This window comes from Macrotis lagotis, chromosome 3 (assembly GCF_037893015.1).
Source record: "Macrotis lagotis isolate mMagLag1 chromosome 3, bilby.v1.9.chrom.fasta, whole genome shotgun sequence".
Lineage (NCBI taxonomy): Eukaryota > Metazoa > Chordata > Mammalia > Peramelemorphia > Peramelidae > Macrotis > Macrotis lagotis.
The window spans coordinates 274076076-274097314 of record NC_133660.1 but is presented as its reverse complement, the minus strand read 5'-3'; the positions used below and the strand labels follow the sequence as shown (position 1 = coordinate 274097314).

At 57.4% G+C, this 21239-nt stretch overlaps 2 protein-coding genes across 7 annotated transcripts; one reads left to right on the top strand and one right to left on the bottom strand.

Moving 5' to 3' along the window:
- Positions 1-383: 383 nt before the first annotated feature.
- GATD1 (glutamine amidotransferase class 1 domain containing 1) lies at positions 384-9237 on the top strand. 5 transcript variants are annotated; one of them, XM_074230744.1, is made up of 8 exons: positions 384-428; positions 4340-4416; positions 5326-5431; positions 5763-5870; positions 6943-7037; positions 7143-7236; positions 7940-8051; positions 8224-9237. In XM_074230744.1, exons 2-8 carry the CDS (start codon positions 4375-4377, stop codon positions 8228-8230), a joined length of 564 nt encoding a protein of 187 aa, XP_074086845.1. In that variant the 5' UTR covers positions 384-428; positions 4340-4374; the 3' UTR covers positions 8231-9237. The 5 variants fall into 5 exon arrangements, with proteins under 5 accessions (XP_074086845.1, XP_074086843.1, XP_074086841.1 ...); XM_074230742.1 differs by lacking the exon at positions 384-428 and adding an exon at positions 647-1597; XM_074230740.1 differs by lacking the exon at positions 384-428 and adding an exon at positions 2142-2230.
- A 5171-nt stretch (positions 9238-14408) lies between these two features.
- Positions 14409-21137, bottom strand: TALDO1 (transaldolase 1). 2 transcript variants are annotated; one of them, XM_074230738.1, is made up of 8 exons: positions 20993-21137; positions 20770-20893; positions 16577-16684; positions 16026-16157; positions 15503-15678; positions 15104-15301; positions 14735-14880; positions 14409-14626 (listed from the first exon to the last, which is right to left on the bottom strand). In XM_074230738.1, exons 1-8 carry the CDS (start codon positions 21090-21092, stop codon positions 14594-14596), a joined length of 1017 nt encoding a protein of 338 aa, XP_074086839.1. In that variant the 5' UTR covers positions 21093-21137; the 3' UTR covers positions 14409-14593. The 2 variants fall into 2 exon arrangements, with proteins under 2 accessions (XP_074086839.1, XP_074086840.1); XM_074230739.1 differs by lacking the exons at positions 20770-20893; positions 20993-21137 and adding an exon at positions 20100-20511.
- Between the last annotated feature and the right edge of the window lie 102 nt (positions 21138-21239).

Genomic DNA, 21239 nt, shown 5'->3' with positions numbered 1-21239 from the left:
GTTACACATTGGTTAGAGGAGATGGCTGTCTATCTTGTACCTGATTCAATATTTAACAAATACCAGAAACCTATGTGAAGAGAATAAGAGAATAAGGCAGGTTTTCCAAATTCTAATCATCTGCCTTCTTGTGATCGTTAGAACAATTAACAATAGGAAAGATAGAAATTCCAAACTCAAAAAAATTCCAAACTCATGATCCTCCACTAAAGACTGAGAATTTAGACTTTGGCCAGTAGCCTAGGCCATAAAAATGATTAACGTTGTCCTTTGGGGAGGGGGGAAGTGCCTTATTACTGGGGGAGGGGCAGGGATTTGAAAGAAACTAGAGATTTTCCTCCCTGTTGCAGGTCAGTGGTCCCTGCAAACTGGACCTGGATCTGGTCCTCGAAAAACCATCTCAGCAGACCAGCTACACCAGATTGAAGGTAAGCAAAGGGGCTCAGTTCCCTTCAGTGAGTTAGGGGGTGTCTCCCCCAAGCACCCAAAGACTTCCCCCTCCAGAGGGTGGATGAGAACTGCTTGTTCCTACAGCTTAGAGCTTGGTCAGATGTCAAAGACATCGGGGTCCTATCCACCGCCTCCTGAGACATCGCCCGTCGCCCCGATCGTCGTCCTGATCATCCTGCCGCCGGACTCTGCTGACTCCGGAAAAGAGAGTGAGGCTGATGTCCCCATGTGGTTCTGTCTGTCTTCGATCTGATGCAAGTCAAGATGTCACCCATGGCATTGGTCCTCTTGGTCTAACAAAGGGATTCTCCCCATCTAAACAGAAACAATTAAGAAAATTCCCCTGAAATGAAGGCTAAGGCAGCACAGATGGATCCTGGGATGCGGGACCCAGGCTGGGATGGGGAGTGTTTGATGAGGAGAGTGAGACCAGCCCGGACCCCCGGAGCAAGGGCTTGAAATACCAAGCAAGAGGTAAAAGGGAGTCACTGACCTGGTCAGAACTGTGCTTTAAAGACATCAAGATAGTAGCTATTGTGGAGGAAGAACCAGGGAACGGGGAGAGATTTATCGTTGGTCCCTTGTATCTGACTCTTCACGCCCCTATGGACCAGAGCACGCCCCTCTGTCCTCCGCTCCCCCCCACCAAGAGTTCATCTATTCTATTTTTTGAACATTTGTTCATATGCATATTTCTAAATTACAACATTTCCTCCCCGCCCCCAGCAGTGAACAGTCAGGTTCACATTGTACACACACATCTCTCGTGAACATGTCTACAGATTAGTTATTTTGGGATCATGAATTGGGATTAAGGGAAAGAGATACCGAAGAGATCATTTTAGAAAGTCTTCGTCAGATTCTGAAGAGTCGCTTTTTCGGTTTTTCTTCTTCCGGATGAGGAGAGCCTTGTCCAGAGCTGGTCTCCGGGGGTTGTCCCGGCTCTCTGGACTACAGAGAGGAGCTCAGGGTTGTTCATCTCCCCGAGCCGCTGTTGGACCTTGTTCTCCGGGTTCTGCTCCCTTCGCTCAGCATCGGATCCCGTAAATCATCCGGTGCTTCTCTGGATCCGACCATCCGACAGAGCAATACTATTCCACAGTGTCCGTGGACCGTGACTCGCTGGAGCATTCCCCCACGGATGGCTGTGAGGAACGAAGGGTGTCGTTGGCCTTCACCGGGTGGGGGGGCTAGGGAACCCCTAACAAAGGGGGAACGGCCCCAGGCAGTTCTCCTACTCCCGCTCCAAAGACGAGAAGAAACTAGGCTTTAACCCGTCAGGAGCGGCTGCCCCCGCCCCAGGAGCTCCGGCGGTTCTTGTAGCGTGAGGGCGTGGGGGGCATCCAGGGCCAATGGGTGCCCCCAGCCCGGGCCGGCCTGGCGGGACGGATTGGGGGATCCCGGCGCTCTCGGCCACCACGGGGAGGCGCGCCATCCTGGTGAGGTACCCTGATGCCAGCCGCTGAGCCCCCTGCCCAGGGCGGGGCCGCGCTGCCCGCCCCACGCGCTGCCAGACGAGCAGCCGGGCCTGGGGGGGGGGGCCTGGCTGGGCCCGGGGCGCCCCCTCCTCCGCCTCGGCGGCGCCCCGGGGGCGGGAAGGGCGATGCTGGGGGGCCGCTCCGGAGGCGGGGCCGGGCCACGTCAGGAGCCGCGCACGCGCGGCCGGGAGGGCCGGGCCGGGCCGGGCCGGGCCGGGCGGGGAGGAGCGGCGGGGCCATGGCGTCCGAGCGGCTGTCCAGCCGGCCCGCCTGCCTGATCGTGGCCAGCGCCGCGGCCCGCGGTGAGTCAGCCCGGCCCGCCCCACGCCCCCCGGCCCCCTGCCGGGGGAGCACGCCCACCGGCCCTGGGGCGCGGGGTGAAGCCCCCCCCGGGCCCCGGGGCTTATCTCGGGGAGCAAGTCCCTGCTGACTCACGTTCCCGGGCACAGAAGGGCGGCCTCGGGGTCCCCCGGGGTCCCCCGCCCGGCGCCCCTGCCCCCCCCAGGGGCCCCCCCGGCTTTGTTTTCTGGTCCAGCTGCCCCCCCTTCCGTCTCCCCCCCAAAAAGGGAAAAAAGAAACCCGGGCGGACCCCCTCCCCCGGGGCCGGGGCCTTAGCTTCCCTGTGGCTGTTCCCTGGGTCGGAGCCTCCGAACCCCCCCACTCCATGGGACCCCACGGCCTCCCCGCCCCCAGCCTGGGCCCGGCTTTCGCCCCTTGTTGCAGGACTCGCCCTCTCCTGTCACCTTCGCCCCACGTTCCGGACGCGCCTTGGAGAATTACGAGGGGGCGGCTCCTAGCTGGGCCCCCCAGGCCCGGCCCTCTGGGTCCTAGGGTACTCTGGGAGGCTGGCAAGCTCTTTTCATCATTCAGGGGGAGAAGGGGCGTCGTCTGAGCAAGCATCAAGGCTGGGAAGGTCGCTTTGGAGGAGTGGGGTGTGGGCGGCCTGGGGGACCAGCAGTTGGGGGGAGGCTGCCAAAGGCCCAGGGGAGGTCAGAAATGACTGCCCGATCCCCCGCGTCGCCCGCCCAGCCCCTCTGTCGTAGTGAAGCCGAGGACTCTGCCGGGGAGACCGTGGCACAGTAGTTGGAGTGGGGGGCGCTAAGTGGACAGGAGCTCCTGTTCGTCCCTGACCCCCTGGACCAGCTGGGCTGGTGAAGAGGCTTCTCTGTCTCTTCTCTTTTTTTAAAAAACATTATTCCATATTTTTTTTTTAATTGACCAAAAAGAATCTCCCTCATTGAAAAAAAAGGAAACCACGGTAATGAGCATGCTTGGTCCTAGAAAAACAGTTCTGGTGATGGCCAAGGTGCTGTCCCCGTCCTGTCAGGAGGGGGAGCCGGCCTCTGTGCCAGGCCCGGCATGACCCGCAGCCCCAAGGACTGCCCCTGCCCTCGTCTAAGCCACTTCTGTGCCCTCACCTCGACCAGGGGCCACGCCAGTCTCCCCTCCTCCTCTCCTTTCTCAGGGCCCTGCAGCACTGTGGCACATTCACCCTCTTTTGGTGTTGTTTTTGGGTTGGGTCCATCTCTCTCTGACCCTGTTTCACCTATTCCTGGAAGGGACACTGGTCTGATTTTATAGCCCATTTTGTAGATGAAGAAACGAGGCCAGGGAAGTGACCTGTCCAGGGTCACAGTGCTCACAAGTGTCCAAGGCTGGATTTAAATTCAGGAAGGCCTGGTACCCAGCCACCCTCCCCAGTGGCCAGGCATCATTTGCACCCAGGAAAGAGCTGATGTACATTTTTGTGAGCCTGAGGTCCTTTTGCCCGTCTTTGATCTTTTTGGGCTAGAGTGACTGTTGAGAGTGCTTTTTACCTTAATCTACCATTTTGTGAAGTTCAGGCTCGGGGCCCCCGAGCTTAGAGGAGTCACCAGGTAGTCTCCCAGTCCTCTCCTCCTCACTGACCATCTCCGGCCCGGCCTGCCCCTCCAGGGACAAAGCCAGGGGTCTCCCCCTTAACTGACTTCTTGCCCGCCCCTACCCCCCACCCCGAACTACTAGTCATGTGACATGTCTACACCCTTGGTTCTATGATATGGTGAGAGAAAGAGGAAGGAGTCTCTCCAGACTGACCCACAATGCATCAGGGGCCCCTTGGAGGGTGGGAGCCGTACCTTAGGCTTGTTTCCGTTGCCCTTTTCTCCTTGCAGAGGGCAGGGCCACTGTGGCCTGGTGACCACAGCTCTCTCTTGCAAGCTCTGCTGGAAAGGCCCTTCTCCAAGTATCTGTTTCTCCTTTGGTTTTGCTGTAATGACCTTTCCCTCCTCTTCTTGTTGGCATCCCATTTTTCTAGACAATGCGTTGACGGTGCATGCCCACAGAGCAAGGCCCCTCTGGATGCTGGCCAGCCTGGCGCCTTCCAGGCGGCCTGAGCCCAGAGATTCCTGACCTGCCCTCCTCTCTTCCAGGTGTGTCAGCCCCTTCATTCCTCCACTGCTTCACCATGGGCAGCGCCACCTTCAACCTGCAAGTGGCCACCCCGGGGGTAAGTGCCAGTGGGTCTCTGGGCAATCCATGCAGCCTAAGGGGAGTGGTGGTGGTGATGGTAGGTCCTGAGTTTGCTGGGCATCTGCCCCAGGGGCCTGCTCCAGGTGGGGCCCAGGAAGACTCTGGCCTTGGTCAGCAGGATTGGGTGCCAAGCCCAAGCCTTGGACCAGCATCTGAACTGGTTCTGATGGAGAAAGGGGTGTATGGGTGGGCTGGCGTGCACGTGTGAAGGAAGGGGGAGCATGCACATGAGCCCGTGTCTCCAGAGAGAATTTCCCAAACTACATTGAGGAAGGGAGCCAAAAAGTGGGTCTGCGCCCACAGGCCAGGGTTCTTCCCTGAGCTGCTGAGTCATGGGCATAGAACAGAAGAGAAAGGGGCCAGCTTCCTTCTGCTAGGAGAGGGCTTGCCACTCCCAGAGGGTTGGCTGGCATTGGGTAGGTTCCTGGTCTCAGGTTGGGCACAGACTAGGGTGGCACAGGCAGTAACTCAAACAGCTCCTGCCTTCTGGGCTTACACAGTGTCAGAAGAAAGGCCCAGGCCCAGATGGAGAGTGAACACAGGCACCTGGGCCCAGTGGGCACCAGCAAGTGGCACACTTGTGGCTTTTTAGTGTGCAGAAGGTGCTGCCTGGGGAAGAGAGGGGGAAGGCTCTGGGGGGAGGGGAGACTACCTCCTGGACCAGGGCTGGCCAACATTCGGCAGGGGGGGAGCTCTCCTGGTTGGATATGGGGGCCCGAGAGACACCAGCCAGGATCCTAGGCACAAGGCCAGCTTTGGAAAAGGGGCCTCCCACCCCAGCGACTCAGAAAGGAGGAAGACCCCCGGGGGACCCCAAGGGCAGTCAAGCAGTGCCAGGCAGCCCGCTCCCCATGTCTCTGCCCAACGCATGTCTCCATTCTGCCAGGGGAAGGCCATGGACTTTGTGGGTGTGAATGAAAGCAACATGCGCTGGATCCAGGACTTCCGCATGAAAGCCTACGCCAGCCCTGCCAAGCTGGAGTCCATTGATGGTGAGCCACATTTCGCCAGGCCGAGGCAGTCAGGCCACACAGGCTCTCAGGACCCTGCCCTGCTCTGACTCCCCAACACTTCCAGGGTGTGGACCCCACTGAGGCACAGCCCAGCTGCCCTTGCATCCTTTTGGGGAGCCAAGGTGCTAGGGTCACCCTGAAAGTGATGGAAGGAGCAATGTCAGAGATGACAAATATTCCCTCCCACTTTCCGTTTTTCAACCCCTCCCTCCCTTGCAGGGCAGGCCACCCTCCGCAGCCGCCTGTCCCCACCCCTGTGGAGCTGGGGGGCCGCTGCCCCTGGCTGCCATTTGCCTCTCTTCCCCTCTAGGTGCCAGGTACCATGCCTTGCTCATCCCCAGCTGCCCAGGGGCATTGACTGACCTTGCCAACAGCGGGTACTTGGCCCGGATCTTAGAGCATTTCAGCACTGAACAGAGTAAGTGACTTGGGGTGAGGGATGAGGGCGCAGAGGCAAGGCTGGCATGATGAAGCAGGGGTCTTCTAGCCTGGTGACCTGGCTGAGTCTCTTTCCTTGTTTAGGTTCCAACCTGGCAGAGATTCTGGGTCCACCCAGAATGGGGGCCAGTGGACTCACAGAGAGATAGAGAGCTGAGCATCAAGAGGGGGAGAGCTCCTCAGGGCCCCAGGAGGTGGGGGGGGTCAAGCCTGGGCACTGGGGAGTCACTGCCCCAACTGGGGGGAGCTGGAGGAGAGCCACAGAGGTGTGGCCAGAAGAAGGGGCTGGAGAGAAGAGAAGCCTCGGGGGTCTGTCTGAGCTGTGCCCATAAAGCCAAAGGGCGCTACATGCAGGGTGTTACCTTGTTCTGCCTGGCCCCTGCCCCCCGGGGGCCAGAGTGAGGCCACAGGTCAGAACTTTTCAGTGTCCCGGGGCCCTGCGAGCTTCCCATTCTGCCATGTCTGCAAGCAGAGGCTAGGTCTAAGAAGGGTTGCCTTCTGGGTGGTTCTTCCCATCTCTAGGCCTCATCTGTGAACAGGGCCAACTGCAGTTCTCTGGGTTTCCCCTCAGTAGCCCCCTCCCCTCATAGGCCACCTCTCTGGGGGAGCCACCTGGCTTCTGGGCCAGGCTCTTCCTGCTGCCTGGGGAGCTGGGGGCAAGAGGGTGGTGCCCCCGGGAAAGGGGTAGGGGGCTCCCACCTGAAGCAGAGACCCATGGGGGCCCCTGAAGTCAAGGCCTTGGCTTTCAGTTTCAGTTTTTACTCCCCATTCTTGGTCCAGACTCTTCCAGAAGAGACCCTTCCCCTGGCCCAATGGGGCAGCTCCTGGTCACTTCTTGGTGCTGCCCACATGTGACCCCCCTTGGTCAGAGGCCCCAGTGACCATGACCCCGCTTCACATCAGCCCAGGTCAGTGGCAGGGGCCTGTCTGTGGAGCATCCTGTGACTGCCGGGTGCCCTCTGGACCCCTTTGCCCTCCGAGATGGGAAGCACCCCTTTTATTTTTGTCATGGCTTGGCCTGATGTGTTCGTCCTTCTGCCTTTGGTTCCCAGAGCCCATCTGTGCCGTGGGGCATGGCGTGGCTGCTCTCTGCTGTGCCACCAGGGAGGACAAGTCTTGGGTGTTTCAGGATTACAGTCTGACTGGGGTGAGTCCCAGCAGAGTCCCGGGGGAGCAGAGGCTTGGAGGGAACGGGGCCCGGGGGGGCTGGGCTGGCATCCTGCCAAAGGGACCCTTCCTCTTGTCTCCCCAGCCCTCGGTGGCTGAGCTCATCCGGCAGCCTGGCTTTGGGAGCCTGCCCATCATCATGGAAGACTTTGTGAAGGACGCTGGTGCCAGCTTCAGCGGTGAGGGGTCTGGTGCCATGCCCACCGGGCCCACCGAATCCCAAGCAACTTTTGGGGGAGGGACTGGGCCCGAAGCCACTGCCAGCTACCTAGCGCTCACCATCGGCCTGCCTTAGTTTCCTCTTCTGTCCATTGGGAGCAACACCACCCCCTCCCTCCCTTCCTGGAGCATCCTCCTTGTGAAGCGTTCGATGTTTGCTGAGAATGCATGATAGAGCCTGGCCGGATCCCCAGCTTCCTCCCAGAAGCTGACTGGCCCCTTGTCCCCTAGGACTCTGCCAAGGCCTGGTCCTTCTGGCAGTGGTGCCCAGAGCCCCGAGGTTCACTAGGGTGCCAGGGACTCTCTGGGTCTCCCTTGGGCACCCCAGGGCCCCAGGCAATCCTGCAGCACAGCAGATCCCCCCCCCCAACATCACGAGATCAAAGTGAAGCTGAGGAAGGAGCAGGCCTCAGAAATCCAGCCCGACCAGGGCTAGCATGGGAGGGGGATGTCCCTGCTTCCCTGCCAGTCCTGGTGCCCCCTACCCTCAACCCCTCCTGGTGGGGCCTTGGAGTCCCATGGGAGGCCAGTCTGGTGCCCACCCGCCCTTTTCCCAATGGAGAGGAAAGAGGCTGTGCCCCATGCTTCCAGGGGTGGGGGAGCAGAGCTGAGCATGCCAGGTACCCCCTGACCAGATGGGACCCTGGCCCCTCTCTCCTACAGCAAGCCAGCCGGATGCCACACACGTGGTCCTGGATCGGCACCTGGTCACAGGCCAGAATGACACCTCCACCGTCCTGGCGGTTCAGAACCTGGTGTTCCTGTGTGGCAGCAGGTGAGCTGAGGAGGGCCAGCCTGGGGGCCTGGGGGTGGGAGCTGGGCTGCCAGGGAGACCCCAGGGGGGCTTAAGATGAATGAGTCGGCCTATTGGGAGGTGAAGGGAGCAGAAGGGCTGGGGTCTGTAGGGGGGGGCAGAGAGGAGGCTCACCTGGTCCCTGTTCCTACAGGAAGTGAGAGGAGGGGGGATCGATGACCTCATGTCCTGTGGCCCTGCCCGAGTGGAAGCAGCTTTGGTGCCGCCTGAGCCCCCCCCCCTGCATCGCTTCCCTTTCTCAGAGTAACTGGGCAGTGCCCCCTATACCCAGCGCTGGCACACTGGGGCCTTGGCTGAGCCGGGTTCACAGATATGATTAAAAGGAAAATGGACACCCCGCTGGCCCCCGGACACATGGCCCTGGGGGGGTTGGGGGGCCTTTGAGCCTGGCAGCAGCCCAAGTAGGCCACAGGCACTGTGGTTCAGGCATCTCTGCCGGTCTCTGGGTGGGGGATCTCTGCCCTCCCCTGGACCTGGAGTTGGGAGGTGAGCTCGAGGCAGCTTCCTGCTTCCAGAAGACCCTCAAAGGACCAGGCTGGTGCCAAGGAGCCCAGATGCCCCCCACTCTTCCTGTGAAGTGGGGGCCTGGCAGAACTCTGGACCTGATTTCAGGTTGACGTTCAGGTTTCCACTCTCCTGAGTCAAAGCAGTGCCTGCTGCTTGCCCCCCTCCCTGCAGACCCAGGAGTCTGCCAATGCTGTTAGCCTGGTGCCCCTGTGCTCCCTCCCCCATCCCCCAGAAAGGACCATCCCAAGGGAATGGCTTGGATCTGGAACAGTGGGGGGCAGGTGAGAGACCCTCGAAGGCAAGAAAAGGGAACTGAGGGAAGGGGGGGCTTCCCACGAGACCCCACCTCCACTTCCAGCTGCCTCCTGGACACACACCCCAGGTCCAAAGTGGTGCCCACGCCTCTGCCTTTCACCTCAGGGGCATCTCCCTGCTGCCCGTTGTCCTCCTTGCCTCAGCCCTGGACCGCGGCAAGAGCTGCTGCCTCCTTTCCAAGCTGGCCTCCAGCCTCCATTGCGGGGCACACTGTGTTACTGCCCCCAGTTTGGTTTGGGGGGGGGGGGCTCTTTTTGCAATAGTCCACATTTTCAAACTGTTCTCATTTCCCTCAATTACAATTAAAATTACCTATTAAATCACAGGTTAAACCAATTTTTTAATGTTTTTCAAAAAGTTTTGAGTTGCAAATTCCACCCCCTGCCCCTCCCTGAGAAGAGAAGAGTCAGGGGGCAGGTGGTAGTTTCCCAGAGTGGAGACTTCCCCTTAGAGTCATTTTGTACAAGAAAACACCAGTGAAAGTGGGAGGGGGGAGGCCTCCTCAGGAGCAGTGGCCCCCCCTCCTAACCTGCCCACTCCCACCTTGCCTGTCTCAAACCCCGACAGTCCCGTCGCCCCACCCCGGAAGCCCGCCTGATCACTGCCACCAGTAGAAGTGTCTGGCACAACCATAGGTGGTGGACAAATGTTTGTTGAGCAGAGCCAGAGGAGAGTGGACCTCATCCCTCAGGCTCCCGAGTTCAGGGGGTTGGGGGGGGTGAGTAGGGGAATAGACTGGCCCTGGCCCATGCCCTCAGGTGCCCCTGGGGCCGGGCAGACAGGAACAGGGCCTGGTCTGTCCAAGGTGGCCTTAGAGAACCGACCCTTGGAATTGGCAGGTCCTGGGGCTCTCCATCCCCCACCCCCCCGCCACTTCCTTGGCAGAGGGCACAGCCTGTTCCATGCCCGCTCAATGGGCCAAGATTTGTTTTTTGACAACAGCCTTGTTGTTTCCAGAGCTGGGCCCCCGTGGGAAGGCTCCCGGGGCCTGGACAGGGGCCAGTTGGGGCCTCTGCTGGCTCTTGCCTCCAAAACGGGGCCAGTGTGATGCCCGGCCACTCACCTCGACTTGGTTGGGTAGGACGAGCTTGGGCTCAGGCAGCCCACCAGGAAAACCTTGGACTCGGCTGCTGCCCCCGGCCCCTCCCTCACCAGGAGCCAACAGGGCCCCAGTCACTGAGAAGCTGCTCTGGTGGGGGGGGATCAGATCCTGGGGGGACTCTGACCATGCTTGAGGCCCTGGGGCAGGAGGGGCCCCCAAATGAAAAAATGCCATCTCTGCCCTCAGATGGCTTGCACTAGTGGGAGGGGCAGCACACAGCCACTTCAGATGGGGGTGGGGCACTAACTGGGTAACAAGGCTGGAGATGGAGGCTGGTAGGTATAGCCAGGTGAGCAGGCACACCTGAACTGTGGAGACTGGAGGGGGAGAGGGGCTTGGCCAGACCTGGGAGGGAGGGAGTTAAAATCTGGGAAGGGGAGAACCTGGAAGAGTGGGAAGGAGGTGGGGGCGCCCAAGAGATGGAAAGGAAGAAGGGAATGGTTGGGGCTTCCTGGGTTCAGCCAGGTCCCCACCCCTTGCCTGCTGGGAGTCTGGATGGTGGGCCTGGGCAGGGCAGTGAGGTCCGGCCACCAGAAGCCTTCTTTCCAGCCTCCCATCGGGTGCCAGGTGTCCCCCCCCCCCCGGTTTAAGCCCTAGAGAGCCTTTCTAAGCACCCCTGGGGAGGGCAGCCCCTCAGGTCCGGGAGCCCCTGCCTCCTCCTCCCCTGGGCAGCCGGCAGCCTATGAAGCATGCTGTGGCCTGGGGTGGCCAGGGCCAAAGGCCAGACTCCCCTGCGGAGGCCAGAGGGCCTCGGACCGGCTCTCCCTTCCCTCTGGGACCGCCCCTGCCCCCCAGAACTACCCCCCCCCCGCTGCAAGGCCCATTTGTCCCTCCAAGCCTCCACACTGCTCTGGTGTTTTTGTGGGAACCTGGGCTGGGGGGGGGGGGGGCAGGCTCTGGCTTCTTGGTGTCTTCTGCTGCACCAGCATGAGGCGGGGGAGGGATGGCAGGGGAAGGGGGTGGCCAGCAGCCTCTAGCCCATGGTCAGCCCAACTCTAAGCTGACCCGAGAGAAACCTCGTGCGGGGAGGAGGGGAGGCTCCCCTTCAGGCCCTCCCAAAGCTGGTCGCAGCTCCTCAGCTGAACCTCCTCCCCTGTGACTCAGTGACCTGTGAGGCAGAAGGGAGCAAAGTCCCCGGCCATCCCAGGCAGCAGCATCTGCCGGCAGGACGAAGGTCAAGGCCTCTGGCCGGAGCTGGGGAGCCAGCAGCCTCGGCCTGCTCCACGGTGCCCCCTCGGGCCACCTTCCTGGCCACTGGGACCCATCCCTCCTGGGGTAGGACCTCCGGACATGCTCCAGTCCCTTGGAGCCACAGGTGGAGGCCTAAGGTGGGTGAGCAGCCCTGGGAAGGCTCAGCAGAAGCCCCAGAACACCCCTCCTGATAGAGATGGGGAGGGGGGAGGCATGAGAGGATGAAAGAGGAGAGAGGAGGGGAAGGAAGGTGAGAGAGGAAGACGTGGGAGAAGAGGAGGGGGAGGGCAGCTGACTTTTTCCTAGGACTTGAGGTCTGCCAGTGGTGGTCCAGAGACCCCAGCCACAGTGTGGTTGCTCTCATTTGCTAGAAGCTGAAGGGTCCTACAGCTGGGCATGAGTCCAGTTTCTCAAATGAGCTGAACCATGGCATTCCCCCCACCCCCCATATGCCTGGACCTTCCCTTGCAAAATAAACTGGGTAAGTGGCACAGGGCACAGAATCAGAACAACCTGAGTTCAAATCCCAACTCAGATCCTGGCTAGCTACGCGATCCTGGGTTAGTCACTTCATCCGGTTTGCCTCGGTTTCCCCATCTGCAAAATAGGCTGGAGAAGAAAATGGCTAATTCCAGTATCAGCCCCAAATAGGGGCTGAACAAAATACCTTCCAGGATTTAATCAACTTAGACAAGAGATGTAGAGCACTTGACAAATGGGCCCTAAACAAGGGTCCTGGGGATCAACTCTGAGCAGCCTCTAGATCCCCGAGCAGGTCACAGGGGCACACAGCTGTCCTTGCAGATGGACCGGACCCTCGTGTAGAGGTCGACCCTGGGGGCTCCTGAAGAGGCAGCCACCCGGACCAGAAGGGGATGAGGCAGGGGGAGTGGGAATAGTAAAATTTGCTGACTGACAGTCAGGGAGTGGGGGCCCGGCTGATAGGGGGAGACAGGAAGGGGGTGGCTTTGGGAAAAAGAGAAGCTGATAGAAGATGCAAGTGGCACTGCCCACCAGAGTGCTGGAGAAGGGGGACTAGAGCCAGAGAGAGGGAGAGAAAGGGAAGAGACAGAGGGGGAGAAGGGAGGGAGGGAGAGCTTGGGGTGGGAGCTGCACAAAGAAGGGCGAGCCCCTCCAGGTTAAAAGGAGTGACCAGAGCTGGAGCCCGAGCCAGGGATTCTCTCACCTTTCTTTGGTCCCAATCCAGTCCCGTGCCTGGCATTCTGTAAGGGCTTAATAAATGCTTACTGACTTGGCTCGAGACTCAGAATCTCATTGAGGACAAGTAACTTAGCTAATAAAGATCTCGAAGTCTAGGTGGCACAGGAAGACCCAAGTTCAAATTCAGCCTGTCATGTATGAGCTGTGTGACCACTGGCTGCCTCAGTTTCCCTTCTAGGGCTGTGGTGAGGACCAAAGGAGACAGCACAGGTCAAGTGCATCGCAGGGGTCAAAGAAGACCATGACATCGCGGAGGGGACGCCATGACGAGCAGAGACTGGATGTGAGGGGGTGCCGTACCCCAGCCTCACTTTCTGCTCTGCAGCCGCCTGGGTCCAGGGATGAATCAGGACATTTAGATGGTCGTGGATGGGAGGCAACTGGGGTGGAGTGACTTGCCCAAGGTCACACAGCTGGGAAGTCGGGTCCTGACTCCAAGCCCGGTGTTCTCTCCACTGTCACTTAGCTGCCCTAGTGTAAGCCCTAAGGGCTCCATAAATGCACACTATTATTTTCATCATTCTGGTTAGAGGAGCTCCTTTCCACTGGGTCACAGGGGAGGGAGGATGGGCAGCCTGGGGGCCTCTCTGGGGTGAGCAAGAGGCTGAAGGGAGCCGGCCCTCCCCTGGGTGACCGACTCCGGCTGGGAGCCGTCCCTCATGCCCTCGGCCACCAGGGGGTGCGGTGCTCCCAGGTATCCAGCCACCACCACCGGGGAACCTTGGGCCGACAAGAGCTGGGTTCCCCCCTCCTCGGGTGGCACAGCGACCAGAGGTGAGGAATGGGCAACTGGGGCCTTCCTCCCCACCTCGGAGTGCCTCAACCTCTCCAAAGGCCCACTTCTCAGGAGGAGCCCGGCCTGGGACGTGCCAGGAGCAGAAGATGACTAGGAGGCCCAAGCTTGGTCCTGCCTTCAGATGTGGGGCTGGGCAGGGACCACGGGCTTTTGCATGTCTGCCTTGCCTAGAGATGGGCATGGGGGTAACTCCTGCCAAAGCTCACAGGTTTCATGGATGGCTCCTGCCCAGCCAGGAAGATGCCCCCAAATAGAGAGCAGAGCCTAGGAAAGGGGGGCTTGTGGGCACCAGGATCTCCCTTCCTGCCTCTGCCCCCTGAAGACAGATGCCACAGCCCCAAATGGCGACACCAGGCTGGAACCCAGCCGATTGGTGATGTCAGGCCCCCAAAGAGGGCCGAGTCTAAATCCTGCCCTGTGTCCCCTCCCCATAAGTCGGGAGGGCCAGCATCCACATAGCCAATGTTTCTACCTCAGGCCCCCAAGAGCAGGGAAATCTCTGGAGTCTCCAGACCGCAGGCAGCAGGCTGAATTCAGGGGAGCTGGGGGATGGCAGATCTGGCAGGCGAGGCTAAAGGGCCTTCCCAAGAGAGCCTGAAATGCATCTGGGAGGCTTGGGGGTACTGGAGGGGAACAGCCTGGGCAAAGCCTGGGTCCCACTGGGCAGACTGGAGTGTTGCCATCTTCTCTGAGGCAAAAGGATAAGGCACTCCACCATCAAGCTGTGAGCAAGTGTCCAAAGCCTGTTCTGAACCTTCCTTTCTTTAGGCCCTTGGTCCTCCACACGGGCACCATCTGACCCTTAAGGAAACATTCATTAGGGGCCTCTACTAGGCCAGGCACATCCCAGACATCCTCATTGGATCCTCCCAACCCTATGGGAGAGGAGTGTGAGGAAGGACCAAGGCTGAATTTGAACTCGGGTCTTGGGTCCATGCACTGAGGTTCCCTCTAGCCACCAGACTCAAAAGATTTTCAAGGGTCTTCTCTGGGGGGCTGTTTTCTTTGGGAAGAAAGGAGGCCAGCAAGCGCCATGGATAAGAAGCCCATGACGACTTAACTAACCAGGGACGACCACAGCCCTCACCTGCCCTTGACCCTGGGCAGGCCACTTCACTTCTGGCTGCCTCAGTTTCCTCCTCTGTAAAATGGGGATACCCACAGCAGCGAGGACAGGAGACAGCCATGGATGGTCAGGGCCAGCCCGAGCACAGAATCACTTTAATGTGTTAGGCAAACTCTGACATAAAAATCGGAACAACTTTAGTGAAGCCTCATTGCAGGAAGCTGGCCCCGTCCTCACGGACCCGGCCTCTCCACCAGCTCAGCCCAGGCCCCCAGCTTGGGGCCCTCTGTCCGACAAGACGGCCCCTAGCTCCCGTTCGCAGCACCGAACATCCTTTCCTGGAAAGAAAAACCACAGGGTTGGGGGGTGAGGAACACCACTTGGCCCCAGGCTTACACCAGCCGGCCTCCCTCTCCGGCTTCCCTGCTGTCCCCCACCCTGGGCACCTGTAGCATCTTATCCAGCTTCAGGGCATCGGCAGCAAACTTGCGGATGCCATCAGACAGCTTCTCCACGGCCATCTGATCCTGGTTGTGCTGCCAGCGGAAAGCCTTCTCATCCAGGTGAACCTTCTCCAGGTTGCTGGCCTGGGCTGGGGGGGTGGAGGAGGGAGGGTTCAGCTGGGCAGGGTCTCAGCTCTCTGCCAGTCTCTCCCACTCTCACCTAAAGGCACCATCCCAACCCCCACGGCTGCTCTGGTCATTGACGTGGCAGCCCAGGCCAGGTGGGCACATATTGGGAGTGAGCTCAGAGACTTCCCACCTGGAACTCACTCCCTAAGACCACCCCCAGCACCAGCTTCAGGACCCACTGACCTTCTTGGACGGTGAGCATGGGAGTGAGCTTGGCGTTCTCTTTGAGCAGCTCCCCCAGGAGCTTGGGGGAGATGGTGAGATAGTCACAGCCCGTCAGGGCCTTGATCTCGCCCACGTTGCGGAAGGATGCGCCCATCACGATGGTCTTGTAGCCAAACTTCTTGTAATAGTTGTAGATTTTGGTGACGCTCTTCACACCTGCAGATGGAACTCCTCTAGCCCTGGGAACCCAGGCCACCCTCCTGGGCCTGCCTGTCCAGGGTCCGTGTCCGGCCTGGCTTTGGTGCCAGCTGGCCCTAAGCCCAGAGTTTCCCCTTGGAGTTCTGCTTTGTCTCTAGACCCCTGGCCCAGGCCACTGGCACACGCCTCCCACACCAAGCCCTGGAGAAGGCAGCCTACCTGGGTCCTCTTGGGGCTCGTAGGACTTCTTGTCTGTGTTGGCCACGTGCCAATCCAAGATGCGCCCAACAAACGGGGAGATAAGGGTCACGCCAGCCTCAGCACAGGCCACAGCCTGAGCAAAGGAGAACAGCAGGGTCATGTTGCAGTGGACACCATGCTGCTCTTCCAGGATCCTGAAGGACAGAAAGAGCATGGCCGGTTGGTGGCACAGCCACCACAGCCGTGAAGGGTGCCCCAGAGCAGCTTTCTCCTCCACTGGCTGCCCAGCAATCAGGGAGCTCCTGGTACAGGAGACAGTGAACAAACAGGGTCTTCTAAGGTGGGCTTGAGAAGCTGGCCTGCCACTGCCCAGACTGACTCTGGCTGACCTCTTCTGTCCATGCCCCAAGGCCCCACAGTGGCTAAAGGCGAGGGTCACTAGCTCTGCCAGTGAGGTCTGACCTGGTGTGACCTGTGCCCAGAAGCCCTCCGGACTGTGGTGCCCACTGGGTGCTAGGACCAGAGACCCCGGGGGACTTACTTTCCAGCCTGAATTCCTTCCCAGGTGGAGGACAGCTTGATGAGAACTCGCTCTTTGCTGATGCCAGCTTCTTTGTAGAGGTCAATGAGGCGCAGGGCCCTCTGGACCATTTCCTCCTTGTCAAAAGACAATCTGGTAGGAGACAGGAGATGCTCAGGAAGCTCGTCTGGGGACTCTCCTGAGCCTCCTTCCACTGCGAGGCCTCAACAAAGAGGCTGCGCCATCCCCCTCGGCCCATAGGTGCCAGCAACCACACCGGCTAAATGCAAGAGGCACCTTAGCAGTACCCAGCCCATAGTAAGGCCTTGATGAATGTTGATACTGGGGCAGCTAGGTGGAGTAGTGGATGGAGCACCGGCCCTGGAGTCAGGAGGGCCTGAGTTCAAGTCTGATCTCAGACATTTCATAATTGCCTAGCTGTGTGGCCTTGGGCAAGCCACTTAACCCCACTACTTTAAAGAAACAAATAAAACAATTTTTTAAACAAGTCCGCAGCTCCTCAAAGTCTGCCAAAGTCAGTCTCCTCCTACCTCGAGGTCAAGATCACTCACCTGGCATCGACTTCTGTGGAGACCCGGCCCGGAATCTTCTTCAGAATCTCCACCCCAAAGGACACAAAGAGCTTGTCACTGGCATTCTGGATCTGTTGTTCCTGTGAGCTGAAAGCCCATATCAACATCTCAGATCCTGAGCCGTGGCCCCTGCCCAGCTCAAAATATAGGGTGCTGCCCCAAGGCCTGTGGTAGGGGGCAACATGGGCCCCTCCCCTCTCCTTGTGCAACTGTGAAACCCCAGAAAGTCAGAGGCAGAGGGAGGTCAGAGAAGGAGGAGGCAGAGGCAGAAGAATCCACATCTCTAGAACTGGGAGGGATCCTTAGGTGCCCCCACACCCACCTCCCCCAGGTAGGTCTTCTAACTACAAGGTGCTTTCCTTTCCAAGAGAGGTCAGGAAGGACAGGAAAGAAAGAAGTCAGAGAAAGTATTCTCTTAGCCCATCCTCAGGGAAATCCCAAGCAGTCACCAACACCTCAAAGTCTATGGGAGTCATGCACTTGAATTGGCTCAAATCAAAATAGACTCATCAGAGAAGGGAAAATACTGACAGGGAAGCAAGGCTATGGGCTTGAACAAAACCTGCCACCTCCACCTGGAGGTGTTCTCCTGCCCTTCCTCCCCGGGTTCCTTTGAAATCCCTATTAAAACCTCCCCTCCCCAGCCTCTTCCCTCAGCTCATTGCCTCCTATTCTTCCCAAAGGCACCCTGTTTGGAGTCTGTGTGTTTGCTATCTTCCCCACTAGACTGGAGGCTCCCACAAGACAGGGACTGCAGCTCTGCCTTTCCTTGTATGCTCCTGTTTAGCACCCCGCAGGAGTACCTGACCCATAAAAGTGGTTTTCATAAAACCCTTCTTGACTCCCAGGAAGCCTCCAGAGGTGGAAATCCCCTCTAGCAAGACAGAGGGCACCTTCTCTATGACTTGGAGTCCTGGAGAATTTCCAGGGTTCCTTGAGAGACTAAGTGACTTCCCCTGCATGGCATATTCTGGAGGTGTCAGAGGCAGAACCCAGAGACCCAGGCATTCCTGGATTCAAGACAGGCTCTTGAACCACTGCTCTACCAATGCTGGCTCTCAAAAAAACAAAACTTTGAAAGATTTTCCCAAATCATTGAAAGTTAAAGAAATGCAAATCAGAGCTACTAAGGGGGTGCCCTCATGCCTAGCAAACTGGCAAGGATGACAAAAGATGAGAACTTGATGGTGGAGAGGCTTTGAAAAGACAAGCACGCTGATTCATTGTTGGTAGAGCTGTGAATTGGTCCAACCATCTTTTAAAAATTTATTTAGTACTTTATCTTTTCCCAGTTACATGTAAAAAGTTTTCATATTAGTCATGTTAGGAAATAAAAGACAAACAAAAAACCCTTGAACCTAAAGAAAAATAAAAAAAAAATTTAAAGTATGCTTCAATCTGGACTGAGGATGAGTAGCATTTTTCATATTATGTCCTTCAGAGTGGGCTTAGATGAGTTGGGAATAGCTGAGCCCTTCACAGCTGATCATCTTACAAGGTTGTTCTTACTTTGTATATAAGGACCCATTTCACTTTACATTAACTCATCAAAGTCTTTCCAGGTTTTTCTGAGAACATCCTGCTCATCATTTCTTAGAGCTCACTGGTATTATTCCATCATAATTATGTACCTTTTTGTCATTTTAAAAAAAAATCTCTTTTGGGAAACAGACCTAGCAGTGATACTATTAGATGGTTTTAGAGCCCTTTGGCTATGGTTCCAAATTGCACTGAAACATGGGTATCTAACCTTTAAGCTTTGCTGGGCTGCATCACCCAACAAAAACTTGTCAGGGGTCACATAGAGAGTTAAATATTTATGATTCCAATGGAGTCCCACATTCTAAATGAATATAAGAATCAAATGTGATAATGGACTTCGAGGATCACATGTAGCCCATGTAGCTTTAAAGAATGGTTAAATCAGTTCACCATTTCAGCAAAGGTGCATTAATGTCTCATTTTCTCCACCAGTCCTCCAACATTTGCCATTTCCCTTTTCTGCCCTATTAGTCAATGGAATAGATATAAAGAAGTTTCTCAGGGTTGTTTTGATTTGCAATTCTCCAATCAAGTTAGACTGATAAAATCATTTTGGAACGCACCTTGGAATTATGGTTAAAAGGTTTAAAAAAACCCATACATACCCTTTGATCCTACAAAGGGGGGGGGGGGGGGGGGGGGAAGACCCACATGAGCAAGAATATTCTTAACAGCTCTTTTTGAGGTGATAAAGAATTGGAAATTGAGGGAATGCCTGTCAACTGGCAAATGGCTAAACAAGTTGTAGGATATAAATACAATGGAATATTGTTGTAGAAATGAGGATTGAGGATTTCAGAAAAACCTGGAAAGATTTATATGAACTGATACTGAGTGAAGTGAGCAGAACCAGGAGAACATTGTACACAGCAACACCAGACTTAGCTGTTCTCAATAATACAAGATCAAAAACAATTCCAAGAGACTGGGGATGGAAAATGACATCCACATCCAGAGAAAGAAGGTGGATTCTAAATACACTTTTTAAAAAATGGTTTTCTTCTTTTGTTCTGATTCTCCTTTTCAAAGAATGATTCACGGAAATATGTGCAACATGATTGTGCAAATTACCTGCTTTCCTTGGGGGGGGAGGGGAGGGAGAAGATTATAAAAATGAAGGTGGAAAAGGATATTTACATATAATTGGAAAAATAAAGTAATAAAAAATTAAAAGAGCATTTATTCCTATGGTTATATAGATAGCTTTGACTACTTTGGGTGAAAATTATAGCTTTGATTACTTTGGCTGAAAATTATTCATACATCTTGATCATTTATCAAATGAGGAATGATGCTTATTTTTACAAATTTAACTTAGTTTTTTTCCTATCTTTGAGAAATGAGGTCTTTATCATAGAAACTTACACAATGACTATTGCTAATTTTCATCACGGAAACCTGGCGAGAGATCCAGGGATTTACAGGCCTCAAAGCTCTTTGGCTTTCACTGATTATCCAATGATAAAGTCCCAGGGCTCCCCTCCCAAAATAATCTTTTGTGTGAATAGCAGGTTAAAGAAGCCATTCATGGCCCCATTCTTTCTTATCTAGCCCTAATCACTGAATGGGCATGGCCTCAAGCTGAAAGCTTTTATCTTAAAAAGGCCAAGATCTCCTGAGCCCTCCCTCTCTTAAACCCATTTCACTAGCCCTCCTTCACATAAACTCAACTGACCCCTCCCAAATCACTGTCCTCTAAGAGAATGAAGGACAAACAACGGCGATTCTTGGTTGTAATCCTAGCTTCTTGGCCCTCTGAGATATCAAATTCCAAGTCCTCTGATCCATTAAGGTAAAAGTTGATAAATCTTGAATTATCCTGACTGACATTGTGATACTTGAAATGTTTCATTCTGGGTGTTCCGGTGTTTTCTCTCTGCCCTAGGAGCTCGGGGATTTGGTTCTAATTCCTTATCTCTTTTGGGAGGTGATTGCTGGATTCTTTCAATTTCTACTTTACCCTCTGGTTCTAGAACAGGAGGAACATTTTCCTTGATTATTTCTTGAAGGGCTTCTTTTTTTCATCATGATTTCCAGATCGGCCAATATTCTGGGATCCCTTTTCCAGGTCGGCGGTTTTTCCATGAGCTATATTCCACAGTTTTTCCATTCTTTGGGTATTGCTGGATCGTTTCTTGATTTCTCGCAGTCCTTCGCTTCCATTGACTCAACTCTAATGGTTAGGGCGCCTCCTCCTCGGCTTCTGCTCTGGCCTAGCCTGTTCTTTGAGGGCTCTTCTTCGGGACTTTTGTCCCCCCTTCACCAAGCGCTGCCTCGGTTCTCAGGGATTCCTTGCACCCTGCTTCCTCTTCTCGCCTTCCCTGCCCGGTGTTCGCGGAGGCTCCGGGCAGGCGGGCGCCTTGTCCCTGGGGGGGTCCCTCCTGCGGGGGTCCCTGCGGGCAGGCGGGCGCCGGGTCCCTGCGGGGGTCCCTGCGGGCAGGCGGGCGCCGGGTCCCTGCTGCGGGGGTCCCTGCGGGCAGGCGGGCGCCTTGTCCCTGCGGGGGTCCCGCTCCACCCCCACTCACTCACACTGTTGCCTCGGCCCGGCCCGACCTTCGGTTCCTGGCTGTAGGAGGGCCCCCTCCCCGGGCCCGGGCCCCCCGCCCCGCTGCCGCCCGGGCCCCACTCACCCCCCGAGCGCCTTGCCGTGGGCCACGGCGTCCTGCACCAGGTGCCCGTAGGCTGGCATCTGCGCGGCGGCCAGGATCAGCGAGGGGTTGGTGGTGGCGTCCTGCGGCCGGTACTCCTCGATGGCTGCGGGGCAGGGGGCTCAGCGGGGCCGGGCCGGGGCCGCGCCGGCCCCCCGCCCGGGCCCCGGGCCCCCGCCCCGCCCCGCCCCCGCCCCCCACTCACCCTGGAAGTCGCCCGTGTCCGCCACCACCGTGGTGAAGCGGCGCAGCTGCTCCAGGGCCGACTCCATGCGGGGCCGCTTCACGGGGGAGCCCGAGGCCATGGCGCGGGGGGCGAGGGGCGCGGAGTGGCGGCGGCGGCGGGGGCGCGCCCGGAACTAGGCCCGGAGCCGCGCCCACAATGCACCGCGCCCGGGCCCCGCCCCGCCGCGCCCGGCCCGGGGCCGCCGGACGGGGCGGGGCCTCCCGGG

Bases quoted from the DNA above. Each gene is read 5' to 3' on its own strand.
- TALDO1 (XM_074230738.1), bottom strand. From the start codon at position 21,092: ATGGCCTCGGGCTCCCCCGTGAAGCGGCCCCGCATGGAGTCGGCCCTG. The intron at 16,685-20,769 runs GTGAGTGGGGCC...ATGGGCTTTCAG, and splicing joins CACGGCAAGGCGCTCGGGGG to CTCACAGGAACAACAGATCC. The intron at 15,302-15,502 runs GTAGGCTGCCTT...TTCCATCTGCAG, and splicing joins CGAGCCCCAAGAGGACCCAG to GTGTGAAGAGCGTCACCAAA.
- GATD1 (XM_074230740.1), top strand. From the start codon at position 2,167: ATGGCGTCCGAGCGGCTGTCCAGCCGGCCCGCCTGCCTGATCGTGGCC. The intron at 5,871-6,942 runs GTAAGTGACTTG...TTTGGTTCCCAG, and splicing joins GCATTTCAGCACTGAACAGA to AGCCCATCTGTGCCGTGGGG. The intron at 7,038-7,142 runs GTGAGTCCCAGC...TTGTCTCCCCAG, and splicing joins AGGATTACAGTCTGACTGGG to CCCTCGGTGGCTGAGCTCAT.